Below are 22,933 nucleotides of genomic sequence, written 5' to 3' on the forward strand. Positions count from 1 at the left end.
CTCCATTCTTTTTCTGAGGTCCTGGAGCATTTCACTATCATTATTCTGAATCCTTTTTCTGGAAGGTTGCCTATCTCCACTTCATTTAGTTGTTTTTCTGGGGTTTTATGTTGTTCCTTCATCTGGTACAAAGTCATCTGCCTTTTTATTTTGTCTATCTTTCTGTGAATGTGGTTTTCCTCCCACAGGAGGAAATTGTAGTTTCCTGTGGAATTATAGTTCTTCTTGCTTCTACTGTTTGCCCTCTGGTGGATGAGGCTATCCTAGAAGTTTCTTTTAGTGAAAGTCTTTTGATGATAAACGTTCAGGTTTTGATTATCTGAAAATGTTTTTATTTAGAGCTCTGCTCTTGAAAGATACTTGGACTCAGTACTTAATTCTAGATTTTTTTTTACTGTGTTGGGTCTTCGTTGCTGCACGTGGGCTTTCTCTAGTTCCGCTGAGTGGGGGCTACTCTTTGTTGCAATGCGTGGGCCTCTTATTGCGGTGGCTTCTCTTTGTTGCAGAGCATGGGCTCTAGGCGCATGGGCTGCAGTAGTTGTGGCACGTGGGCTTCAGTAGTTGTGGCACGTGGGCTTCAGTAGTTGTGGCACATGGGCTTAGTTGCTCCGCAGCATGTGAAATCTTCCCAGACCAGGGCTTGAACCCATGTCCCCTGCATTGGCAGGCGGATTCTTAACCCTTGCGCCACTGGGAAGTTCCCCCTGTTTTAGATTGACCGTTAATTTTTCTTAGCCTTTTGCAAATATAGTCCCATTGAAGGACTTCTTTTGTTCTGACAAGTTTATTAATAGCCCTTTCTGTATAGGTGATCTGTCTTTTCTCTCTGGTTGCTTTTAAAATCTTTTTTTAGGCGTGTTGAAATTTTACTACAGTGTGTCTAGCTATAAATTTCTTTTTATTTATCCTGCTTGGTATATATTGTGCTACCTGTAATTGTGAGTACACATATTTCTATCAGTCTTGGAAATTTCCCAACCATAATCTCTTTAAACATTGCTTCTTCTATCATATTCTCCAGTCTCTCCATCGAAACTCTAATTAGGTATATGTTAGATTTCTTGTTCTGTCTTCTGTACCTTTTTAACCTGTCTTTCATATTTCCTTTCTCCTTCTCACTCCATGCTACATTGTGGATAATTTCTTAAGATACATCTTTTAGTTCATTAATTCATTTTCATCATTGTCTAATCTGCTATTTAAACCATCTATTGAGTTTTTTACTTCAAAAATTAAATTTTTCATAAGGTTTTATTTGGTTCTTTCTCCAAAGTGACTGACCATTTTTGATAGTCTCTTGTCCCTTGCTTAATTTTTCATTTCATCTTTTAGGTCTTTAAACATCTCACACATAATTATTTTATATTTCATAACTGTCTTTTTTCATAACTATTATTTTTGATATCTGAGACCCATGGAGTTCTAAAACTGTTGTTTATAGGTATTGTTTACTCATTTAACTTTTTGATTAACTGTTTGTTAACTTATATTTTGGTAGTTTTTTATTGGGAGTTTTTTATTGTGAGGTAGTTTTTTATTATGTTACATTGAATGTAATCTTTTGGAATCCTGAGGGCCTCAAATAGGCATGTTTTCCTCCAGAGGTGATTTGTGTTTGCCTCTGCAGGAATCAGGCATATTAATGACCTGTACCCCTTTGGTTCCCTTTACTGAAGAGAGGATCCCCAGTTTAATGAGGGAACCTTAGATTTGGCCTCCCCATCCTGCTAGAGGACCCAAAGTTTATTCTCCTAATACTGTGTTTGCCTTCAGGGCAACTGTATTCTTCCTACTTGCTCACCTTCCATTTTTTCCTGCTCATGTTTTTTCTGTTTTAGCTTATTGACCTCTTTCTCTCTTGCTTTCTTTTTGTGGGGACGGGGGGAGGGAGTAGGAAGCATTCCTAGTGGTTTCTTCAGTTGAACTCAGCAATACATTAAGAAGTATGTTCAAGTTGAATTTTAACAGGAGGGCCTTTAAGAATACCAAGTCATAGTACTGCTGGCAGTACTGCTGGCAGTAGGAGAAGTGGATGTCACACTTTGTCAACTTATCCCTAGCCATTAGTGCCATCATAGCTATGAGTGTACTTTAACCCAAGGATATTACCATAGATAGGGAATTTTTATCTGCCTGAGAGAAACTAAATGTTAGAAAAACAGGGGCCACTGTAATTCCCTCAGTGTATGAGCAGTAGGGTTGAATGAGGGTGGGTCTTTTCTGCAGTTGAGTCAGTGGAAATGCTAACTTGGAATTCTGGTGGGATGGGGGTGTTGAATTTTTACAGGGTGATGTTGTAGGTCTGGAGCGGGGCGGGGGAAAGACCGAGGTGATGGTGACTGAAGGTGTGACTACAGTTGCCTACACACTGGATGAGGGCCTTATTGAGTTTGGAACTGCTATTGATGACGGCAACTACACCAGGTGAGGGGCTAGACTGGTAACCAGCAAGGTGGTGGGAAATTCTGGTTCTGAGGACCTGGGATGGGTAGTAAAACTGGCCATGTCTAAAAGGAACGTGGTGTCCTGGGAGGAGATTAGACAAAGAGGACAAATAAATGCCCGCCCCCCTCCTCCCCTGCCCCATTGCTAGTATTCCTCGGTATCTTCCTGACCCTGGACTCATTCCTTGTGCTTTGCTTCCTTCCCTCTCCAGGGCAGCAGCCTTCTTGGAGACTCTGGAAATGACCCCAGAAACAGAGGCAATGTGGAAAACCTTGAGTAAACTGTCACTGGAAGCAAGGCAGCTACACATTGCTGAGAGGTGAGTTGGGCTATAGAACCGAGGTGCCAGGCAGCTAGGAGGGAGGGATGGCCATACGGGTATCTTCCCCGTGGGCTGCTCCTCCCCAGTGTTAAGGCAGCACTTCCCTTCCCATGCCAACAGATGTCATAGAACCCTTCCGTTGTACAGTTATTCCAAACATCCTCCTATCCTAGATTATGAGTATGTCTTTTATTTATTTATTTTTAATTTTTATTGGAGTATAGTTGCTTTACAATGTTGTGTTAGTTTCTTGCTGTACAGCAAAGTGAATCAGTCATATGTGTGTATATATATATATATCTACTCTTTTAGATTTCTTTCCCATTTAGGTCACCACAGAACATTGAGTAGAGTTCCCTGTGCTATGCAGTAAGTTCTCATTAGTTATCTATTTTATACATAATAGTGTATATATGTCAGTCCCAATCTTCCAGTTCATCCCACCCTTCCTTCCCCACTTGGTAATCATGTTTGTTCTCTACATCTGTGACTCTATTTCTGCTTTGCAAGTAATTTTATCTCTACCATTTTTCTAGATTCCACATATAAGCGATATTGTACGATATTTGTTTTTCTCTTTCTGAGTTACTTCACATAAGAGTGTGTCTTTTATTGTTGTCATTCCCCAATCTTGTAACAGGTGCCCCTTCAAAGTTTTTAACACTCATGCCCTACAATCTGCGTGTTGATGTGTATATTCCAGGTGTTGTATAGGAGTGTAATTTATAGGACAAACATGGGACTCCAGACCCTCTGACTTCAAATCTTGGCTCCATTTACCAACTGTGTAACTTGAGAGAGGTTAACTTAACCTTCCCAAGCCTTGGTTTCTCCATTTGCTCTATGAAATGGGGATGATAACAGAATTTACCTTGCAGGATGGTAAAGAAAAATGGCAGTGGTAGTGGAGAGCAAATGAGAGGACCTGTGCGAAGAGCACAGGTTGGAAGTGCTCTTTAAAGGTCAGCTGCTGCTATTTTGCCGAGGAGTCATCCTTGGTCCCTTTTTTCCCATCCGCTCACAGCTAGACTCTCAGCAAGTCCTAGGGACACTGATCCAGGGTCTTCAAAACATATCCTGAAAATTAATGCACAGAAATCTCTTGCATTCCTATACACTAATAGTGAAAAATCAGAAAGAAAAATTAAGGAAACACTCCCATTTACCACTGCAACAAAAAGAATAAATACCTAGGAATAAACCTACCTAAGGAGGTGAAAGACTTGTATGCAGAAAACTGTAAGATACTGATGAAAGAAATCAAAGAGTATACAAACAGATGGAGAGATATACCATGTTCTTGAATTGGAAGAATCAACATTGTGAAAATGACTATACTACCCAAAGCAATCTACAGATTCAATATAATCCGTATCAAACTACCAATGGCATTTTTCACAGAGCTAGAACAAAAAATTTTACAGTTTGTATGGAAACACAAAAGACCCCAAATAGCCAAAGCAGTCTTCAGAAAGAAAAACGGAGCTGGAGGAATCAGGCTTCCTGACCTCAGGCTATACTACGAAGTTACAGTAATCAAGACAGTATGGTACTGGCACAAAAACAGAAATATAGATCAGTGGAACAGGATAGAAAGCCCAGAGATAAACCCACACACATATGGTCACCTTATCTTTGACAAAGGAGGCAAGAATATACAGTGGAGAAAAGACAGTCTCTTCAATAAGTGGTGCTGGGAAAACTGGACAGCTACATGTAAAAGAATGAAATTAGAACACTTCCTAACACCATACACAAAAATAAACTCAAGATAGATTAAAGACCTAAATGTAAGGCCAGACACTATGAAACTCTTAGAGGAAAACTTAGGCAGAACACTCTATGACATAAATCACAGCAAGATCCTTTTTGACTCACCTCCTAGAGAAATGGAAATAAAAACAAAAATAAACAAATGGGACCTAATTAAACTCAAAAGCTTTTTCACAACAGGGGAAACCGTAAACAAGACAAAAAGACAACCCTCACAATGGGAGAAAATATTTGTGAACAAAGCAACTGACAAAGGATTAATCTCCAAGATATACAAGCAGCTCATGCAGCTCCATGTGAAAAAAACTAACAACCCAATCCAAAAATGGTGGAAGTCCTAAGTAGACATTTCTCCAAAGACATACAGATTGCCAACAAACACATGAAAGAATGCTCAACATCATTAATCATTAGAGAAATGCAAATCAAAACTACAATGAGGTATCACCTCACACCGGTCAGAATGCCTATCATCAAAAAATCTAGAAACAATAAATGCTGGAGAAGGTGTGCAGAAAAGGGAACCCTCCTGCACTGTTGGTGGGAATCTAAATTGATACAGTCACTATGGAGGTTCCTTAAAAAACTAAAAATAGAACTACCATATGACCCAGCAATCCCACTACTGGGCATATACCCTGAGAAAACCATAATTCAAAAAGATGAATGTACCACAATGTTCATTGCAGCTCTACTTACGATAGCCAGGACATGGAAGCAACCTAAATGTCCATCAACAGATGAATGGATAAAGAAGATGTGGCACATATATACAATGGAATATTACTCAGCCATAAAAAGGAACGAAATTGAGTTACCTATAATGAGGTGGATGGACCTAGAGTCTGTCATGCAGAGTGAAGTAAGTCAGAAAGAGAAAAACAAATACCATATGCTAACGCACATATTTGGAATCTAAAAACAACGGTACTGATGAACCTAGTGGCAGGACAGGAATAAAGACGCAGAGAATGGACTTGAGGACCCAGGGGTGGGGGAAGGGGAAGCTGGGGCGAAGTGAGAGAGTAGCATTGACACAGATACACTACTAAATGTAAAATGGATGGCTAGTGGGAAGCTGCTGCATAGGACAGGGAGATCAGCTTGATGCTTTGTGACTACCTAGAGGGGTGGGATAATGAGGGTGGGAGGGAGATGCAAGAGGGAGGGGATATGGGGATATATGTATACATAGAGATGATTCACTTTGTTGTACAGAATAAACTAACACAGCATTGTAAAGCAATTATACTCCAATAAAGATTAAAAAAAGAAAATGCTAACAGATACAAGTATTTTGTACATGTGTACATGCATATATATATATGAACACAAAGTCAAATTCTATATGTTAAAAATAAAAAGTGATCCATGTGATTGTTAAAAAAAAAAAAAAAAAAGTATCCTGAATCTCTTATTTGTTCAAGTCTACTGTGTCCACCCTGGAATAGACCACCACCATCTACATGCTGTGTTGCAAAGCCTCTTAATTAGTCTCACTGATACGGTTCTTATACCCCTACGATCCATTCACCCCATAGCAGCTGAGGTAATTTTTTAAAAACATAAATTAGATTATATCATTTTCTTGCTCAGAACCTTCCAGTAACTTACTATTGTACATTGTATAAAACCCAAACTCTTTGCATGTCCTAAGGCCCCACAAGATTTGGCCTCTGCTTTCATCTCATATCAGGTACTTGCCCATTAGTCTCCAGCCGCACTGGCATCCTTTTGTCCCTTTGAGCGTGCCAAGCTCACTCCTGCCTTAGGGCCTTTACACTAGCTTTTCTCTCTGCCTGGAATAATTTTTCTCCATCTTGTCGTGATTGGCTCTTTCTTGTATTAAGGTCTCAGCTCAGATGTCAGCTCCTCAAACAGGTCTTCTCTGACTACCAACTTAAGGAGTCCCCTTAGTTTTATATTCCATTCTTTCAAATAATCTTTGTTTATTTGTTTACTAATTATTTGTTTCCACAAGAAAGTAAGTTCCCTAAGGGCTGGGCCCTCATCTGTCTTATCCCTTTTGTGTCCCCAGTGGCAAGAACAGTTTCTGGCACATAATAGATGCTCAGTATATCTACTGAACCAATGAATTAATGATGATTCTATAATAATATTACTGTTATTGCTTCCATACTATAGGTGCTTTTCTGCTTTGGGCCATGTAGCAAAAGCTCGATTCCTACATGAGACCAATGAGATTGCAGATCAAGTGTCTCGGGAATATGCAAGTATTCTCCTCCTGATTCGTTCAGTCTTTCAAGCTGAGATTTCTCCTGGTACTCAGCCCCACGACTCTTAGCTTTCCAGCCATGTAATTTCCTCTACCCTGCCCCCTCCACCTCTACCTGCAAGTCAGACCATTTTGGAATTGTTTGCCAAACCTCGAGCCTCTAAGCCCCATGAAGGTTTTCAGCTTCCTAAGCCTTTTAGCCTCCATGTCTCTCTGGCCACACAGACAGAATGGCTCCTGTGGCACCAACAGAATAACCAGAACCTCCTTTTTCCCCACAGGGTGGAGAAGGAACAGACTTTTATCAGGTCCGAGCACGTCTAGCCATGCTGGAGAAGAACTACAAGCTGGCCGAAATGATCTTCTTAGAACAGGTAATAGGGACAGAAGAACTGGACGGAAGAGGGGATCAGAGGGGGGAAATATAGAGGCAAACTCGGGAGGAATGAGCACTGGTCAGCTGCGCTGCCAAACGTCTGGGGAGAACTTTCAGAAAGGTCTATACAGTTCATTTCACTCCTCCATAATTTCCTCCTCTGTGTTAGTTCTTACAATTACTTCTTTCTTCCATAAAAAGTCTACTGTCTCCCCGTATACTCCAGAGCCTGTCTTTGCAATTCTTGTGCGTGGAGGTAGATCCAGATTTTGTGAGGCCCAAAGCTTATACAATTTGAGGAGCCCTCTTTCAGAAAAGTTGCTTTGGAAGGAACCTGTGCAAATAAGGTGCCCTGAAGCTTAAGTTTCTTTCAGTTTCATACTGAATTCACCTCTGCTTGTGTATACGTAAAGGATGAGGCTTTCAGTCCACATAGGCCGGCATCTTAGCTGGGCTGAGGAGAGCTTGCTGATTTCTGATTCTCGTATCTTCCTGGTGTCCCTCTTTCCTCTGCCCGGGTTCCCCTAGAACGCTGTTGAGGAGGCCATGGACATGTACCAGGAGCTACACCGTTGGGACGAATGTATCGCTGTGGCTGAGGCCAAGGTACCAGTCCTGTCTTCCCCACAGTTGTTCAGAACTCGCTCCCACCAATATCAGAAACCTCCTCTTGTCAAGGAGACTGGAGGAACTGCAACAGGGCGGGGGCCGGGACCTGATGTGGTGAGGAGTTAGGACATTGGTGACTGGGAGGGTTTCTGTTGTTACAGTGGGATTGGAGAAGCCTGGGAAGCAGCAGGGCAGGAGGGATGTGACTCCTAGTCTTCTCTGTTGCGTGTCCAGGGGCACCCAGCCCTAGAGAAGCTGCGCCAGGGTTACTACCAGTGGCTGATGGACACACAGCAAGAGGAGCGAGCAGGTGAACTTCAGGAGAGCCAAGGGGATGGGCTAGCAGCCATCAGCCTCTACCTCAAAGCTGGGCTCCCTGCCAAAGCTGCTCGGCTGGTGCTGACCCGAGAGGAACTGCTGGCCACCACAGAGCTGGTAGAGCACATCACTGCAGCCCTTATCAAGAGCGAACTGTACGAAAGGGTATGGCCGGCTTCCTATTCCTGTCCCTTACCCCCAGGGCTCAGTGCCCCTTTCCTACCCAGAGGAGTCTTGGAGCGCATAGCCCTCCCTGACTGGTGGCTGATTCGCCTCCTTTGGGGGCTGATACTTGATTTTTGTGTAGTAAGGGTATCTTTGTAGTAATATGGAATGTGTTAACAGGCAGGTGATCTCTTTGAGAAGATTCGAAATCCACAGCGGGCCCTGGAGTGCTACTGTAAAGGCAACGCATTCATGAAAGGTACTAGCCACCCACAGCCCACCCCTCAGCGTTGTGGACTGCGGCCCAGACAGGCCCCCACACCTGTTCCGTGCCTCTGCTCGGGCTGACTGGCTTCAGCGCTCCTCTGTCTCTCCACTTCTCTCCTGTATTCCACACCTCATTTCTCTATCTCACTTTTCCTGAAGTCTGAGCTGAGTGCCCTCTCTGTCTCTGGCAGCGGTGGAGCTGGCTCGATTGGCATTCCCAGTGGAGGTGGTGAGACTAGAGGAGGCGTGGGGGGACCACTTGGTGCAGCAGAAGCAGCTTGATGCGGCCATTAATCACTACATTGAAGCCAGGTGTGGTGGTCCGGGGGTGCAAAGGACATTTGGGCATGAGATGAGAGGTGGTGAGGAAAGTAAGGGTGCCAGGGCCTTACTAAAATAAGAGAGATCTCAAAACGTAGGTTGGAGTATGCTTGAGGTTTCCCTTTACCTCCATCTATTTTCCTCTTTCCTCATACATATTTACACCTTTCCCAACTATGCCAGGTGCTCCATTAAGGCAATTGAGGCTGCCCTGGGTGCCCGCCAGTGGAAGAAGGCAATTTATATATTAGATCTACAGGACCAGGACACTGCATCCAAATACTATCCTCGTGTGGCCCAACACTACGCGTCTCTGCAGGAGTATGAGGTGAGGGAGAGCCCCTTTCTGCAGCCTGAAGCAATGCAGTACAGGATGATGAGGAGGGAACCCAGAACAAGAAGTGTTCCAAATCCTTCTTCCTGGGACCCAACAGTGTCACCACCCTGAATGGGAAGAAAGAGGTTTACTCTTTCTAACATAACATAGACCCATTTCATTCTAACATAACATAGACCCCTTTCCCAGACATATAAAGCAAGTCTCTAGCTCTCTTCCTGTGCAAGCATGAGTGATGCTTCATGGACTACTCCAACATTAGCAGGTGCAAACTAGTATATACAGGATGGATAAACAGCAAGGTCCTACTGTATAGCACAGGGAACTATATTCAATATCCTGTGATAAACCATAATGGAAAAGAATATGAAAAAGAATATATATATATACACACACATAACTGAATCACTTTGCTGTACAGCAGAAATTAACACAACATTGTAAATCAACCATACTTCAATAAAATTTTTTTTAAAAATTAAAATTAAGAAAAAAGAATAGGCACTTCCCTGGTGGTGCAGTGGTTAAGAATCCACCTGCCAACGCAGGGGACACAGGTTCGATCCCTGGTCCGGGAAGATCCCACATGCCGCGGAGCAACTAAGCCTGTGCACCACAACTACTGAGCCTGCGCTCTAGAGCCCGCGAGCCACAACTACTGAAGCCCCTGTACGTAGAGCCCATGCTCTGCAACAAAAGAAGCCACCGCAACGAGAAGCCCGCGTGCAGCAATGAAGACCTAACGCAGCCAAAGATAAATAAATTAATTTTTAAAAAAAAAGAATGACTCCAACATAGTTACAGTATAGAATTGCCTTGCATTGCAGAAACGTGAGTCCCTCTTAAACTCCCACTGTATTGTCCTCATATTGTTTCAGGCTTGTCTTTTTTCAAAACAGTAGAAAGTCTGAAACACCTGTAGTCATCTTGTCTTCTCTGTGACTATAGGATAATGGTATCCCAGGCTCTGCTCCATCCCAACTGAGGTTTGTTCTTTCCTCCTACAGGCTGCTTTCACTCTGATGCTCTGACCTTTTGCCTCTGCCTGTCTCAACCACAGATTGCTGAGGAGCTCTACACTAAGGGAGACCGGACGAAAGATGCCATAGACATGTACACCCAGGCTGGCCGCTGGGAGCAAGCGCACAAGGTAGGGAATGGGCGGAGTTCATGAGAAGAGAATTCCACCTTTGTGGTTACGTTGCCACTTTCCTTAGTCTCTGATCTCCCCACTTCGCTAGGTTCCCTGAAAGCTGAGGAAGAGTACCAAAATACAGTCTGGGTAACTTTGATCCCTAGCCATAGGGAAAGGCAAGGATGAAGAGAGGCCCTCGTTCCCAAACCTGCGATTCTGAAGACAGCAGATGGGCTTGGGGGCTAGGGAATCTGAAATACCTCTGCTGAAGCTCTAGCCACACTGGTAACCGTTCTCGCTCCTGCTCCCAGAGCCCAGTGGGTACAGTAGGAGTAAGGTAGTGGGAACAGGTGCCCCCAGCGCAGGGTGTCTCTGACCCTCCTGCCTTAGCAGAATGTAGTTCTTTCTCTGCTCATTATGGACTTGGGATTCCCTGAACTGACTAGGAGAGTGACGCTAACCAAACGCCTGTGGTTGTTGGGAAGGTTCAGAGTTCCTGAGAAAACAGGCTCCCTTGAAGCCCCACTTCCTTGTCCACTCTGCATTTCCCTCTGCTTCCCTTGGGAATTGGTGCCTGAGGCTACCCTGGCTCTGTGTGTCCACACAGCTGGCAATGAAGTGCATGAGACCAGAAGATGTGTCGGTGCTGTACATCACCCAGGCTCAGGAGATGGAGAAGCAGGGCAAGTACCGAGAGGCTGAAAGGTGAGCCGTGGCCCCAGGGGAGGTGTAGCAGGAGATGGGGCTTCAGGGCTAGGGGGAGGGATGGGGTCTGCAGATACATGCCCTCTGCCCAGAAGGCAGTGACAGAATCCCTTAGGAACGACTCTAGCAGCAGGAATCTGGATCTAGGAGGCCGCAGGTGTATCTCCTATCCCCAGGCTATATGTGACAGTGGAAGAGCCTGATCTTGCCATCACCATGTTCAAAAAGCACAAGTTGTATGATGATATGATCCGCCTAGTGGGGAAGCACCACCCAGATCTCCTCAGCGACACACACCTACACCTGGGCAAGGTGAGCCCTCCTCCTGCCCCTGCCCATCTCTCCCCCAGACAGGCTCCATCTCCCCCTCTCTCCATCCTGATCCACCTCTCCCCAGGAGCTGGAGGCTGAAGGCCGACTACAGGAGGCTGAATATCACTACCTCGAGGCCCAGGAGTGGAAGGCAACAGTGAATATGTACCGGTCCAGTGGGCTTTGGGAAGAGGCCTACCGGGTAAGGAGTTCTTATCCTTACCGGGTAAGGATGTACAGGGTTCATCCATCCCTCTTTCCCACTCTCAAGTAACTGTCTAATTCTAAACTGGTCATGGGTGTCTTTGAAAAAAGTCCACACCTACGCACAGAATTTCACATACAATTTTAATGGTTTGTGAACAACCTGAAATCCATCCTGGGACCCTAATCAGGTTAATAGACCCTGAAACTTAGCCCTCTTCCTACTGTTCTAGGAGAGGCACCTGATCTTTTTCCAAGCTGAGGTCAGGTCAGAGATGAGGAGGGAGCAGCCATGTACCCCTGTATTGGAGGATTGCCAAGTGGCTTTGCTTTTCAGGTGGCCAAGGCTCACGGAGGAGCTAATGCCCACAAACACGTGGCCTATCTGTGGGCAAAGAGCCTGGGAGGTGAGGCTGCAGTTAGACTGCTCAATAAGCTGGGACTCCTGGAAGCTGCTATTGACCATGCTGCTGACAACTGGTGAGGCCCCAAGCCTTCTCTCTGCTGGCCCCATTCCAGACAGAGCCTCTATATAGAGAAAGGAAATTGGTGTATAACTGAAAAACATTTCTAGAGGCTGAAGCAAGAGTGAAGAAATGTGGTAAGGAGAGATCCTTGGAAGAACCTGATAGAGAGGCAAGAATGAATTAGTAACTCTGCTCCTGTTCCCCAGCAGGCTCAGAATGGTGTTTAATCTTTGGCTGTTCTAAGGAGAAAGGTGGAAAGAGAACAGCTTTTTTTTTTTTTTTTGCGGTACGCGGGCCTCTCACTGTTGTGGCCTCTCCCGTTGCGGAGCACAGGTTCCGGACGCGCAGGCCCAGCGGCCGTGGCTCACGGGCCCAGCCGCCCCGCGGCATGTGGGATCTTCCCGGACCGGGGCACGAACCCGTGTCCCCTGCATCGGCAGGAGGACTCTCAACCACTGCGCCATCAGGGAAGCCCAAGAACAGCTTTTAAAGCTAAAATGCACTAAGCCAGTAACTTACTTCTGAGTAACGGAAGTGTGATTCCATTAAATGCAAAATGAGCTTTTCTTTCTTTTTTTAAATTAAGTTAAATTAAATTATTAATTTTTTGAAGTATAGTTGATTTGTAATATTAGTTTCAGGTGTCGAACATGGTGATTCAATATTTTTATAAATTACACTCCATTTAAAGTTATTATAAAATATTGGCTATATTCCCTGTGCTGTATAGCGTATTCTTGTAGCTTATTTACTTTATACATAGTAGTCTGTACCTCTTAATCTCCTAGCCCTGTCTTGACCTTCCTCCCTTTCCTCTCCCCACTGGTAACCACTAGTTTGTTCTCTATATCTGTGAGTCTGTTTCTGTTTTGTTATATTCATTTGTTTGTTTTGTTTTTTTAGATTTCACATATAAGTGACAACATATAGTACTTGTCTTTCTCTGTCTGACTTATTTCACTGAGCATAATACCCTCCAGGTCCATCCGTGTTGTTGGAAATGGCAAATTTTCATTTTTTATGGCTGAGTAGTATTCCATTGTATATATGCACCACATCTTCCTTATTCATTTATCTGTTGATGGACACTTAGGTTGCTTCCATATCTTGGCTGTTGTAAATAGTGCTGCTATGAACATTGGGGTGCATGTATCTTTTCTAATTAGTGTTTTTGTTTTCTTCAGATATATACCCAGGAGTGGAATTGTTGGATCATATGGTAGTTCTGTTTTTTAGTTTTTTGAGGAAGCTCCATACTCTTTTCCCTATTGGCTGCACCAAATTCCATTCCCACCAACAGTGCACAAGGGTTCCGTTTTCTTCACCTCCTCACCCACATTTGCTATTTGTAGACCTTTTTTGATGATAGCCATTCTTACAGGTACGAGTTGTTATCTCATTGTGGTTTTGACTTGCATTTCTCTGATGATTAGATGATTAGAGCAACTTTTCATGTTGACCATCTGTGTATCCTCTTTTGAAAAACGTCTATTCAAGTCTTCTGCCCAAAGTGAGCTTTTCTTAAGTAAATGTTAAGAACACCAGTAGTAATCCTGCATCGAGTCAGATTGCTGCGGGTAGTTTTACTTGTTTTGGGAAGATTATTTTTCTGCTAGTGTAGATGTGGCTCAGGAGGAGGTGGTCAGAGCACCAGGAGTCCTTCCTCCCTGTCAGTGCTGTGCTCTCTGTGCTTCTCTATCATTTCATATTGATTGTCTTTCTTAATCTGTGCCTTTTCCTCCCCTCAATCCTTGCCCTCTGTTTCTGTTTTCCTCTTATAAAAGGAAGTATAGGGCTTCCCTGGTGGCGCAGTGGTTGGGAGTCCGCCTGCCGATGCAGGGGACACGGGTTCGTGCCCCGGTCCGGGAGGATCCCACATGCCGCGGAGCGGCTGGGCCCGTGAGCCATGGCCGCTGGGCCCGCGCGTCCGGAGCCTGTGCTCCGCAACGGGAGAGGCCACAGCAGTGAGAGGCCCGCGTACCGCAAAAAAAAAAAAGGAAGTATAGAGTAGGCAAACCTTATCTGCACCTTCCATTTCAGCTCCTTTGAATTTGCTTTTGAACTCTCTCGGCTGGCCCTCAAGCACAAAACCCCTGAGATTCATCTCAGATACGCCATGTACCTGGAGGATGAGGTATGGATGTGATTCTTCTCCATTGCTTTTGACTCTGACCACAGAGCCCTCCTTCCCATCCCCTGGCCCACTGCTGCCAGGCATTCAAACCTCCTGTGTCATGGCTGCCTGTGATGCCAGTCTCTGTCTCATCATGTATGGCTGCCTTTCTCTCCCTCTAGGGAAAATTTGAAGAGGCTGAAGCTGAATTCATCAGGGCTGGTAAACCAAAGGAAGCAGTCCTCATGTGAGTTACCCCATAAATTCCTTAATCCTGTCCTCCCAGACTCAGCCCCAGGATCTTTCATTGTCATCTTCACCTTCATCTAAACCTAGTACCAATAAATCTTATACCCCCTCAGTGACATGGCTTTTTGCCTCTCATCGTGGAGGCCTCATTCCTATACTCAGCCTCCTCTCTGTCCTCATCTGGGAGCAGGTTTGTCCATAACCAGGACTGGGAGGCAGCTCAGCGTGTGGCCGAGGCCCACGACCCTGACAGCGTCGCTGAGGTGCTCGTGGGGCAGGCCCGGGGGGCCTTGGAGGAGAAGGACTTCCAGAAAGCAGAAGGGCTGCTGCTTCGGGCCCAGAGACCAGGCCTGGCCCTCAATTACTATAAGGTGGGTCAGTGGATTCAGGGCCATGAGGGGAGGGTGAGAGGATGTGAGAGCCCACAGAGCACTACACTGAGCCCTGGTACCGAGAATGATACAGGAGGTTAACACTGGGGAGGGGGAAGGAGACAAAGAGGAAGGGCAAGAGAAGTCCAAGGACCTAGGGATCAGTGGGCCATGGCACCTGAGTGGCACTGGAAAGCTGTCACGCCTGCCGCTAACCATCCTGCTACCTGGAAATCTGAGCAGGAGGCTGGACTATGGAGCGATGCCCTGCGGATCTGCAAGGACTACATGCCTGGCCAGCTGGAGGCACTGCAGGAAGAGTATGAGCGGGAAGCTACCAAGAAGGGGGCCAGGTATGAAGCCAGGGGACCTGGAAATGTCGGCAGGGCTGGGGGTGGGTGGTGAGAAGGAGTGCACAGAATCGGCCACGCCGCCCCTCCCCATTCCTGGTCATGAGCGCACTCATCTGCACAGGGGCATGGAAGGACTGGTGGAACAAGCTCGACAGTGGGAGCAGGCTGGAGAATACAGCCGTGCGGTCGACTGTTACCTCAAAGTGCGGGATGCAGGAAGCAGCAGCCTGGTGGAGAAGTGCTGGATGAAGGTGAGGCTGCCACACCTGCCCGGCCCTATGCTTCCCGGCCTCCATTCACATCCAGCATTCCTTCTCAGACATTCATCCTTTTCCTCCTGTGTCTTTTTGTTTTCAATCAGGTAGCAGGTATCTACTGAGTGCTTGCTAGATGCTAGATCCAGAACCTATGAAGGCTATGAAAAGGGATATAACACAGAACCCAGAGAGCCAGAAATTGGGGGAAGGTAGACTAACATGTGGCTCAATTAGTTAATATCGCAACTTAGTGAAGACTGAAGTGTGTGATTCAAGTGGAGTTCAGAGAAGGGTGAGATCTCTGTGGGCTGGGGTAGGGGAGCCCTTGTGAGGGGGGAGGTAGGCCTGGGGTCAGAGCTGGAAGGGCAAATCCAGACCCTGGAGCTGGGCCGGATGGAGGCCATGAAAAAAGCAGAGGCCCCTCCTCTACCCAGCAGCTCCGGAAAAGAAGCCTCTAGCAGATTAAGCCAAGCTAGTATGTTTCATCAATTCTACGATAGATTCTTGGTGTCTTTGAGATGGGGATACAGGTATATTTTAATGATGTGCCTTAGCTGCAGGGAAATATGGTATTAGGAGTTATGAAGGGGTGAGATGGATCGGCCCCTGAATAAAATGTTGGTGTGTTGATGCCCCTGCAGAATTTCCCTTAGGTTTGTGAGGCCTTGTAATTGAATAGCCCCTAGAAGTTGGAGGGGAGGGAAGTAGAAAGGACTGAGGATTGTTTAAGAGAGTTCAGCAGGTTTTAATCAAGTATGAAGCATCTTCTGTATCTTACTCTGGGGCACTGTTTACTCGGGTCTGTTCGTGACTATACCTTTTTCAGATTAGTCAGAGGGTGGCTTCCTGGATGAGAGCATTTTAAGCCTTGAAGGGTTTGGCAGATAAAGAAAGAGAGGCAAGGGACTTCCCTGGCGGTCCAATGGTTAAGACTCTGCCTTCCAATGCAGGAGGCATGGGTTCGATCCCTGTTCGGGGAACTAAGATCCCACATGCCGTGGGGTGTGGCCAAAAAACTTTAAAAAAAAAAAAAAAAAAGAAGAGAGGCAAGAATAGGTGGGGGAAGACCAGGAGGATTAGCATAGACTATAGCTAAACTGGACCATGTGGAAATTAAAATCTGGTGAGGATGTCAGCATCGCAGCGCAAACAGAGTGAACTCATGGAACACTTGGGTTTGTAGAATTACTGAGTTTTAGGGTTAGAAGAGGTCTCCAAGGTCATCTAGACCAACACTGTCCAGTAGAAATATAATGCAGGTCACAAAGGTTTAAGTCATACCTGTAATTTTAAAACTTCTAGTAGCCCCACATTCAAATACGTATAAAGAAACAGGTGAAAATAATTATATTCTATTTAACCCAATATATAGAAACTATTATTTCAACATGCAATCAATATAAAAATTTATCAAGGTATTCTACATTCCTTTTTTCATACTAAAGTCTTTGAAACATTTAAGGTTACAGCACGTCGCAGTTGGGACAGGCCACATGTGACTAGTGGCTGCTGTTCTGGACAGTACAAACCTAGACTGACCGTCACTCTTTTTTTTTTTTTTTTAAAGATTCTATACTTTATTTTTTATTTATTTATTTTTGGCTGCATTGAGTCTTCATTGCTGTACGCAAGCTTTCTCTAGTTGCAGCGAGTGGGGGCTACTCTTTGATGCGGTGCGTGGGCTTCTCACTGCAGTGGCTTCTCTTGTTGCGGAGCATGGGCTCTAGGCACGCAGGCTTCAGTAGTTGTGGTTCGCGGGCTCAGTAGTTGTGGCTCGCAGGCTCTAGAGCGTAGGCTCAGTAGTTGTGGCGCATGGGCTTAGTTGCTTCGCGGCGTGTGGGATCTTCCCGGACCAGGGCTCGAACCCGTGTCCCCTGCATTGGCAGGCGGATTCTTAACCACTGTGCCACCAGGGAAGCCCTGACCATCACTCTTACGGGTGAAGAAACTGAAGCTCAGAAAAGCCTAAAACAAATAGTTGCAGAATGCCCTGGGCTCCGATTTTAGGGGTTCTTTCTCTATACCATGCTTGTGACAAAGAACTTGAGAAGCCAGTTTGTCAAAGGTGACAGGACCACATGCAGTGATCTCAGACAGCAATGAGTGTCTGAAAGAGGATGAGTTGAGAGGAACAGATAGGTCCTCTATTTAAAGGCTCTGATGGACCATGAGGCAGGATTTGCCCAAGAGGGCAGAAAGTGAGGGAGAGTGCAAGGAAGTTGGCAACTGGAGGGAAAAAACAGAGCAGGTCGAGGACCCCCCAGCAATATTTGTCTCTCCTACCCATCTCTATCTTCTGTTCAACCACTCAGGCAGCTGAACTCTCCATCAAGTTTCTATCTCCCCAACGCAGTCTGGAAGTAGTTCGGGCTGTGGGACCTCAGCTGATTGGAATTGGAAAGCACAGTGCAGTAAGTAGCGTGCTGGGACTGAATAGAAATAGATTGCACAGAGATGTGTGGAAAGGTGACACCTGCACTCAGGAAGCTGTATGAGGTGGGTCTCCTGGCAGGCATGGTATGCATTTCTGTTTCCCCAGAGTTCCCAGAGAGTTCCCAGAGGGGAGACTGGGAGGGAGGGGAAAGATGATCTCCAGTCTCTGACTTTCCACTGTGCAGGCTGCAGAGCTCTATCTGAACCTGGACCTAGTCAAGGAAGCGATCGATGCTTTCATTGAGGGCGAGGAATGGAACAAGGCCAAGCGTGTGGCTAAGGAGTTAGATCCCCGGTAAGCTCATGACCCTTTCTCACTAGAAATTCTTTTACTTCCTTTTGTAAAGATTGGGAGAAAGTTCTCATGGGAAGGGTGTGCATCCCAGGACCATGAAGTGTGAGATCTCTGCACATCTTCACAGGTATGAAGACTATGTGGACCAGCATTATAAAGAGCTCCTCAAGAACCAGGGCAAAGTGGACTCGGTGAGATTGGCAGAGTCAGCAGGAGGCAAGCTCAAGAGATTCTCTCTCTCTCCTTCTCCTCGTGTAACTCTGTCTTTTCAACTGATCCGTAGCTGGTGGGTGTGGATGTGGTGGCTGCTTTGGACCTATATGTGGAGCAGGGCCAGTGGGACAAGTGCATTGAAACAGCCACCAAGCAGGTACTCCTCTCTTCATCCCACTCCCAGCTCTTCTGACTCCCCACCTGTCCCAGAGCTGTCTCTCTTACTTCCTCCAAAGCTCAAACCCCAGAGATCCCTAATCAGCGTCAGAGAGCTCAGTCTTCACACTCTTGACAGTGGGGTCAGAGGCCTAGCTGGGCCTGGCGTGCATATGCCCTTGGCCGCCTAAACAAATCCATGGCCTCAAGTCACCACCCCACCCTCACTGCTTGGTCTTACTGACCCCAACCTCCCCTTGCTTTTCCTGCACCCCCGGAACAGAACTACAAGATTCTGCACAAGTACGTGGCTTTGTATGCGACTCACCTGATCCGAGAGGGTGGCTATGCCCAGGCACTGGCCCTGTATGTGCAACACGGAGCCCCTGCTAACCCACAGGTATCAGCCTGCTCCTTGGGGTGAACGTTTTCTCAAGGAAATTCTTACCTTTTCCTCAAGAACCACTCACGCCCTCAGGATCTGTCTGCTCAAAGGATTCTTTCATTAGAGAGCATTGTCCCCAGAGACCCCACCCAGCCTCTTCAGAAACGTACAGCCTCTCTAGAGGATTTACCCTTTGAAGGAACACCCAACAACCTCCCCATACTCTTAGCTAACACGCAGGGAGCAGTCTTTCAGAGATGAACCGCACACGCCTCTAGGGCCTTACTAACTTCCTCCAGAGAGTGAGCACCGCTCTCCTATCTGAGCATCACAGCTCTCCGGACCCTGTCACCCCGTTAACAGTGTGACTGCACATTCACCCGTGCCCACAGAGCGCCAGATAGGAAGAAATCGCTTTTTCTTGCCCTTCTTCTTCCTCTTCTCTTAAAATAACACTCTCTCCAGCAGCGTCCCATAGCTCCTCCGCGCGCGCGCACGTTTACGGCCTGTTTTCCTCTTTGGCCCCACCTCCCGACTTTACTTTCTCTTCTAGTTGTTCTCGTCTCACTCAGCTCTCCTTCCCCCTCCACCTCCAGAACTTCAACATCTACAGAAGGATCTTCACCGACATGGTGAGCTCCCCTGGGACCAACAGTGCCGAGGCCTATCACAACTGGGCTGACCTTCGGGACGTCCTCTTCAACCTGGTGAGGAAGTCGGGTGGACAGCAGAGCAGAAAGGCTACTCCACCTGTCCCTGTCCTCATCTTTTCTTTCACACACATAAACCTTCACCCTCGGACTCTACCTTCCTCTGTCCAGATGGCCATCAGTTGACCACTCTGGCCCTGGCACTCCTCTGACCCCTGACCCAGGCTGTGCACTCTCCCTGCTCTAGTGTGAAAACTTGGTGAAGTCCAGTGAGGCAAACTCTCCAGCCCATGAGGAGTTCGAGACCATGCTGCTGATCGCTCATTACTATGCCACTCGCTCTGCGGCCCAGAGCATCAAACAGCTGGTGAGACAGAGTGGGGAGGAGCACTCAGTCTTGCAGACACATCTTCAAATGCATGAAGTTGAATGAATTCAAGTTCTGGACGGTCTCAAGCTTGGCCCACTGCTCTCCTAGTTTCTCTTTACCCTTGCTGAGATGGTTTTCTTTGTATTCCTCTGACCTTCTTAGGGCTCTGTGCCCACACAGCTCCAGCCTCATTACGCTCAAACATTCAAATTCCATGATTTCTGCATTGACCTCTTATAATATATACCTACCTTTGGCTTATTCATGATAGTATATTGTATATTTATTTCCTGGAGTTGGACAATAGAATTCTAGAGGTGGGAGGAAATTTAGAAATAACCTAGGTCCAGTTCTCTTGCGAAGATGAAAAACAAACTAAGACCCAGAACTGCATGACCCAGAGCAATTTAATACTGATTGTTGGTCTTCTGGTTCTATGGCTGCCTTAGTTACAAGATCATTGGTCTGGCAGCTCAGTCACCTAGTGCCAGGATCATAATGCTTTGACTTTAATCCATAGGAAACCGTGGCTGCCAGGCTTTCTGTTTCACTCTTACGTCACACCCAGCTACTACCTGCAGACAAGGCCTTCTATGAAGCAGGCATCGCTGCCAAGGTGAGCAATGGGGCCAAGCAAGGGCGGGGCCCAGGAGAGAAGGAAATCAAAAGTTGGAAAGTAGGAAATCCCAGCTGCTCAGGTAGAGCAGAGCTGAGCGTGGGGCTGACGTTATGGAGGAGATCATTTTCCTGTATCTTCCTGGGTTCTCCCCGCTGCATCCTGGAGAAACACAGCCACGCCCAGCTGCTCACTCCCACTTGCACCTTTGCTCTGGTGCAGGCAGTTGGCTGGGAGAACATGGCCTTCATCTTCCTCAACCGCTTTTTGGATCTGACCGATGTAAGTAGGGCAGTTGTGCCCAGAGGTTGGGAGGTTTTGCCTGTCACAAGCTGTGCCTATCTCATGGCTGCCCACTCTGCCGCAGGCAATCGAAGAAGGGACTCTGGATGCCCTTGACCACTCTGACTTTCAGGATACAGACATTCCCTTTGAGGTGCCACTCCCAGCCAAGCAGCATGTCCCGGTAAGGGCACAGGATTGGAGAACAGGAGGCCTCACGAGTGTGAGTGAGTGCACTGGAAAGGGAGGACACTTTAGGATGGTCCTCCCAACACTTTGTAATGGCATCAGCCAGCAACGTCTCTAGAAGGGCCTCAGCCCTCATTGTTCGTTCAGTGAAAGTAGAAGCAGAGGAAAAAGCTAAGGCTGTGACTGTGACCGCCAATCCAAGGAGGGTCGTTTGTGGGTGAAAGGTGGCGCACAGGATGACGGGTCAGCAAACCCTCTACCCACCACCTTCCACTTGCCCTGCCCTGCGTGAAGCTGCTCTGTCCTTCCCAGGAGGCTCAGAGAGAAGAAGTTCGAGACTGGGTGCTCACAATCTCAATGGACCAGCGGTTGGAGCAGGTTCTGCCTCGGGATGAGCGCGGTGCCTACGAGGCTTCCCTGGTGGCGGCCAGCACTGGAGTTCGGGCACTGCCCTGCCTCATTACAGGTACAGAACCCTACAGCACCCCATATTCTGTGGTGGGTGGAAAGGAGGGAAAAACAGCAGGATCAAGAAACTGTTTTGCTGTGATTTAGTAAAGGATGCAGAAGACAAGAACATCCTACTTTCTACCCCTAAATTGCTCTTCATTCTTCCCCCTCAATCCATCGCAAACGCCAGTTCATCTTTTTTTCTCCCCCCACCCCTCCAGGATACCCCATTCTGAGGAACAAAATTGAATTTAAGCGGCCAGGGAAGGCAGCTAACAAGGACAACTGGAATAAGTTCCTTATGGCCATCAAGGTTAGAGAGGAAGGCTTGAGAGATGGGGGTAGGGAGAACAGCGCTGAAGAACCCACTAGCAACCGTGCCGGGTGGGGGAGGTGCTGTCAAGAGGGCAGGTGCAGGCCTGAACCCTGCTCCCCACACTGAGATGGAGCAAGTCTTCTTTGTCTCAGGAATGTTTTTCCCAGCGCTGCTGAGTTCCTCTCCTGCTCTCTGTTTCCTCACAGACCTCCCACAGCCCTGTGTGCCAAGATGTGCTGAAGTTCATCAGTCAGTGGTGTGGGGGACTGCCCAGCACCAGCTTCTCCTTTCAGTAACTGGTAGAGTTAGTAGGTTCCATCCCTCATTAAAGTCTTGTAAGTAACGGAGACCACTGTATTCTTTGATCAAGTTCACCCCCAACACCAGCCCAGCACCCCTTTCCCCCAAAAGGAATCATAATCAAGCAGAAGTTCTTTTATTACAACTGTTATTATATAAACATATCCTAGGGGTCAGTGGAAGACCCTTGTGGACTGAGCCTCTGGATCAGCACCTGCTTGATAGAAGGAAGAGCCTGCGTCAGAGGGCAAGCAGCATAGCAAAGGACCCAAGCCAGTTCTATGAGTGGTCCCTGCCACCACCCTTTCCCAGGCCATAATCCTCCTGGCCCATTACCTGTCCCTAAACCCAACTTTTCTGTGATATCAGGATTTCTCGAGTTTGATCCAGTAGCTGCTCATTTTCCTGCCTCTTACACTTAGGAAGTTCAAGCGCTGTCAGTTCCTCCAGCTACAGAAGAGGGTGGGGTTAGTACTCCAGCCCTGTAGATAATTCAACATCTTTTCAACACAATCTGTGTTGAATGAACCCTTCCTGTGCATCTTCCTTACCTGCTCCTGTAGCCCTTCCTTCCTACAGGGCCCAACCCCACGTAGGGTGAGCGCAGCCACACAGCAGTAACCAGATAGAGCAGCCTCAGCTGCAGACATGAGCAAAGAAGGGATCCAGAGAGCCAAGGCTGTATCCTAAAAGGTGAAGGAAGGGCGGGAGGCTAGAGGAAGCAGGGCAGGCGTGGCAAGTAGGGGCGATTAAAGGGCAGGACCAAGGCTTTGTGGACCACGAAAAGGCTGGGAAGAGAATGGACTCACGTAGATTCTTGTGGGGTCAAAGGGGCAGTCAGTGTGTCCAGGCCCCTGGTCCAGTGGTAACAAAGGATCCAGCAGTCCTGGATGGCAGTCAGCAATAAGACGGCGGCCGCCGTTGGCCACAGTGAATGACACAG

General features: G+C 46.9%; 2 protein-coding genes across 5 annotated transcripts in view; one reads left to right on the forward strand and one right to left on the reverse strand.

Moving 5' to 3' along the window:
* IFT172 (intraflagellar transport 172) overlaps positions 1-22,033 on the forward strand; it is a 41,967-nt gene extending 19,934 nt beyond the window's left edge. For 2 of the 4 annotated variants that reach the window (XM_007108370.3, XM_028496828.1), the window contains 32 exons: positions 2,288-2,424; positions 2,657-2,764; positions 6,686-6,770; positions 7,058-7,150; positions 7,681-7,758; positions 7,996-8,244; positions 8,425-8,503; positions 8,703-8,823; positions 9,016-9,160; positions 10,230-10,319; positions 10,912-11,009; positions 11,186-11,321; positions 11,407-11,523; positions 11,863-12,005; positions 14,033-14,126; positions 14,288-14,352; positions 14,545-14,725; positions 14,969-15,078; positions 15,200-15,329; positions 17,648-17,746; positions 17,954-18,063; positions 18,191-18,254; positions 18,347-18,433; positions 18,716-18,832; positions 19,414-19,524; positions 19,715-19,834; positions 20,358-20,453; positions 20,676-20,735; positions 20,821-20,919; positions 21,237-21,390; positions 21,596-21,687; positions 21,897-22,033. In XM_007108370.3, the coding sequence (XP_007108432.2) occupies positions 2,288-2,424; positions 2,657-2,764; positions 6,686-6,770; positions 7,058-7,150; positions 7,681-7,758; positions 7,996-8,244; positions 8,425-8,503; positions 8,703-8,823; positions 9,016-9,160; positions 10,230-10,319; positions 10,912-11,009; positions 11,186-11,321; positions 11,407-11,523; positions 11,863-12,005; positions 14,033-14,126; positions 14,288-14,352; positions 14,545-14,725; positions 14,969-15,078; positions 15,200-15,329; positions 17,648-17,746; positions 17,954-18,063; positions 18,191-18,254; positions 18,347-18,433; positions 18,716-18,832; positions 19,414-19,524; positions 19,715-19,834; positions 20,358-20,453; positions 20,676-20,735; positions 20,821-20,919; positions 21,237-21,390; positions 21,596-21,687; positions 21,897-21,986 (3,558 nt within the window). In that variant the 3' untranslated portion in view covers positions 21,987-22,033. Of the gene's footprint in view, positions 1-2,287; positions 2,425-2,656; positions 2,765-6,685; positions 6,771-7,057; positions 7,151-7,680; positions 7,759-7,995; positions 8,245-8,424; positions 8,504-8,702; positions 8,824-9,015; positions 9,161-10,229; positions 10,320-10,911; positions 11,010-11,185; positions 11,322-11,406; positions 11,524-11,862; positions 12,006-14,032; positions 14,127-14,287; positions 14,353-14,544; positions 14,726-14,968; positions 15,079-15,199; positions 15,330-17,647; positions 17,747-17,953; positions 18,064-18,190; positions 18,255-18,346; positions 18,434-18,715; positions 18,833-19,413; positions 19,525-19,714; positions 19,835-20,357; positions 20,736-20,820; positions 20,920-21,236; positions 21,391-21,595; positions 21,688-21,896 lie in introns of all 4 variants that reach the window. The other 2 variants (XM_028496827.2, XM_024119011.3) reach the window with 2 other exon arrangements.
* Positions 22,034-22,241: 208 nt separating this feature from the next.
* Positions 22,242-22,933, reverse strand: part of LOC114487278 (keratinocyte-associated protein 3-like) — an 11,273-nt gene continuing 10,581 nt past the window's right edge. The window contains exons 3-5 of the mRNA XM_028496589.2: positions 22,800-22,927; positions 22,542-22,676; positions 22,242-22,440 (exon numbers count right to left, since the gene is read on the reverse strand). Of these exons, the coding sequence (XP_028352390.1) occupies positions 22,333-22,440; positions 22,542-22,676; positions 22,800-22,927 (371 nt within the window). The 3' untranslated portion in view covers positions 22,242-22,332. The remainder of the gene's footprint in view (positions 22,441-22,541; positions 22,677-22,799; positions 22,928-22,933) is intronic.

The sequence above is a fragment of the Physeter macrocephalus genome, chromosome 12 (genome assembly GCF_002837175.3).
Source record: "Physeter macrocephalus isolate SW-GA chromosome 12, ASM283717v5, whole genome shotgun sequence".
NCBI classification, from domain to species: domain Eukaryota; kingdom Metazoa; phylum Chordata; class Mammalia; order Artiodactyla; family Physeteridae; genus Physeter; species Physeter macrocephalus.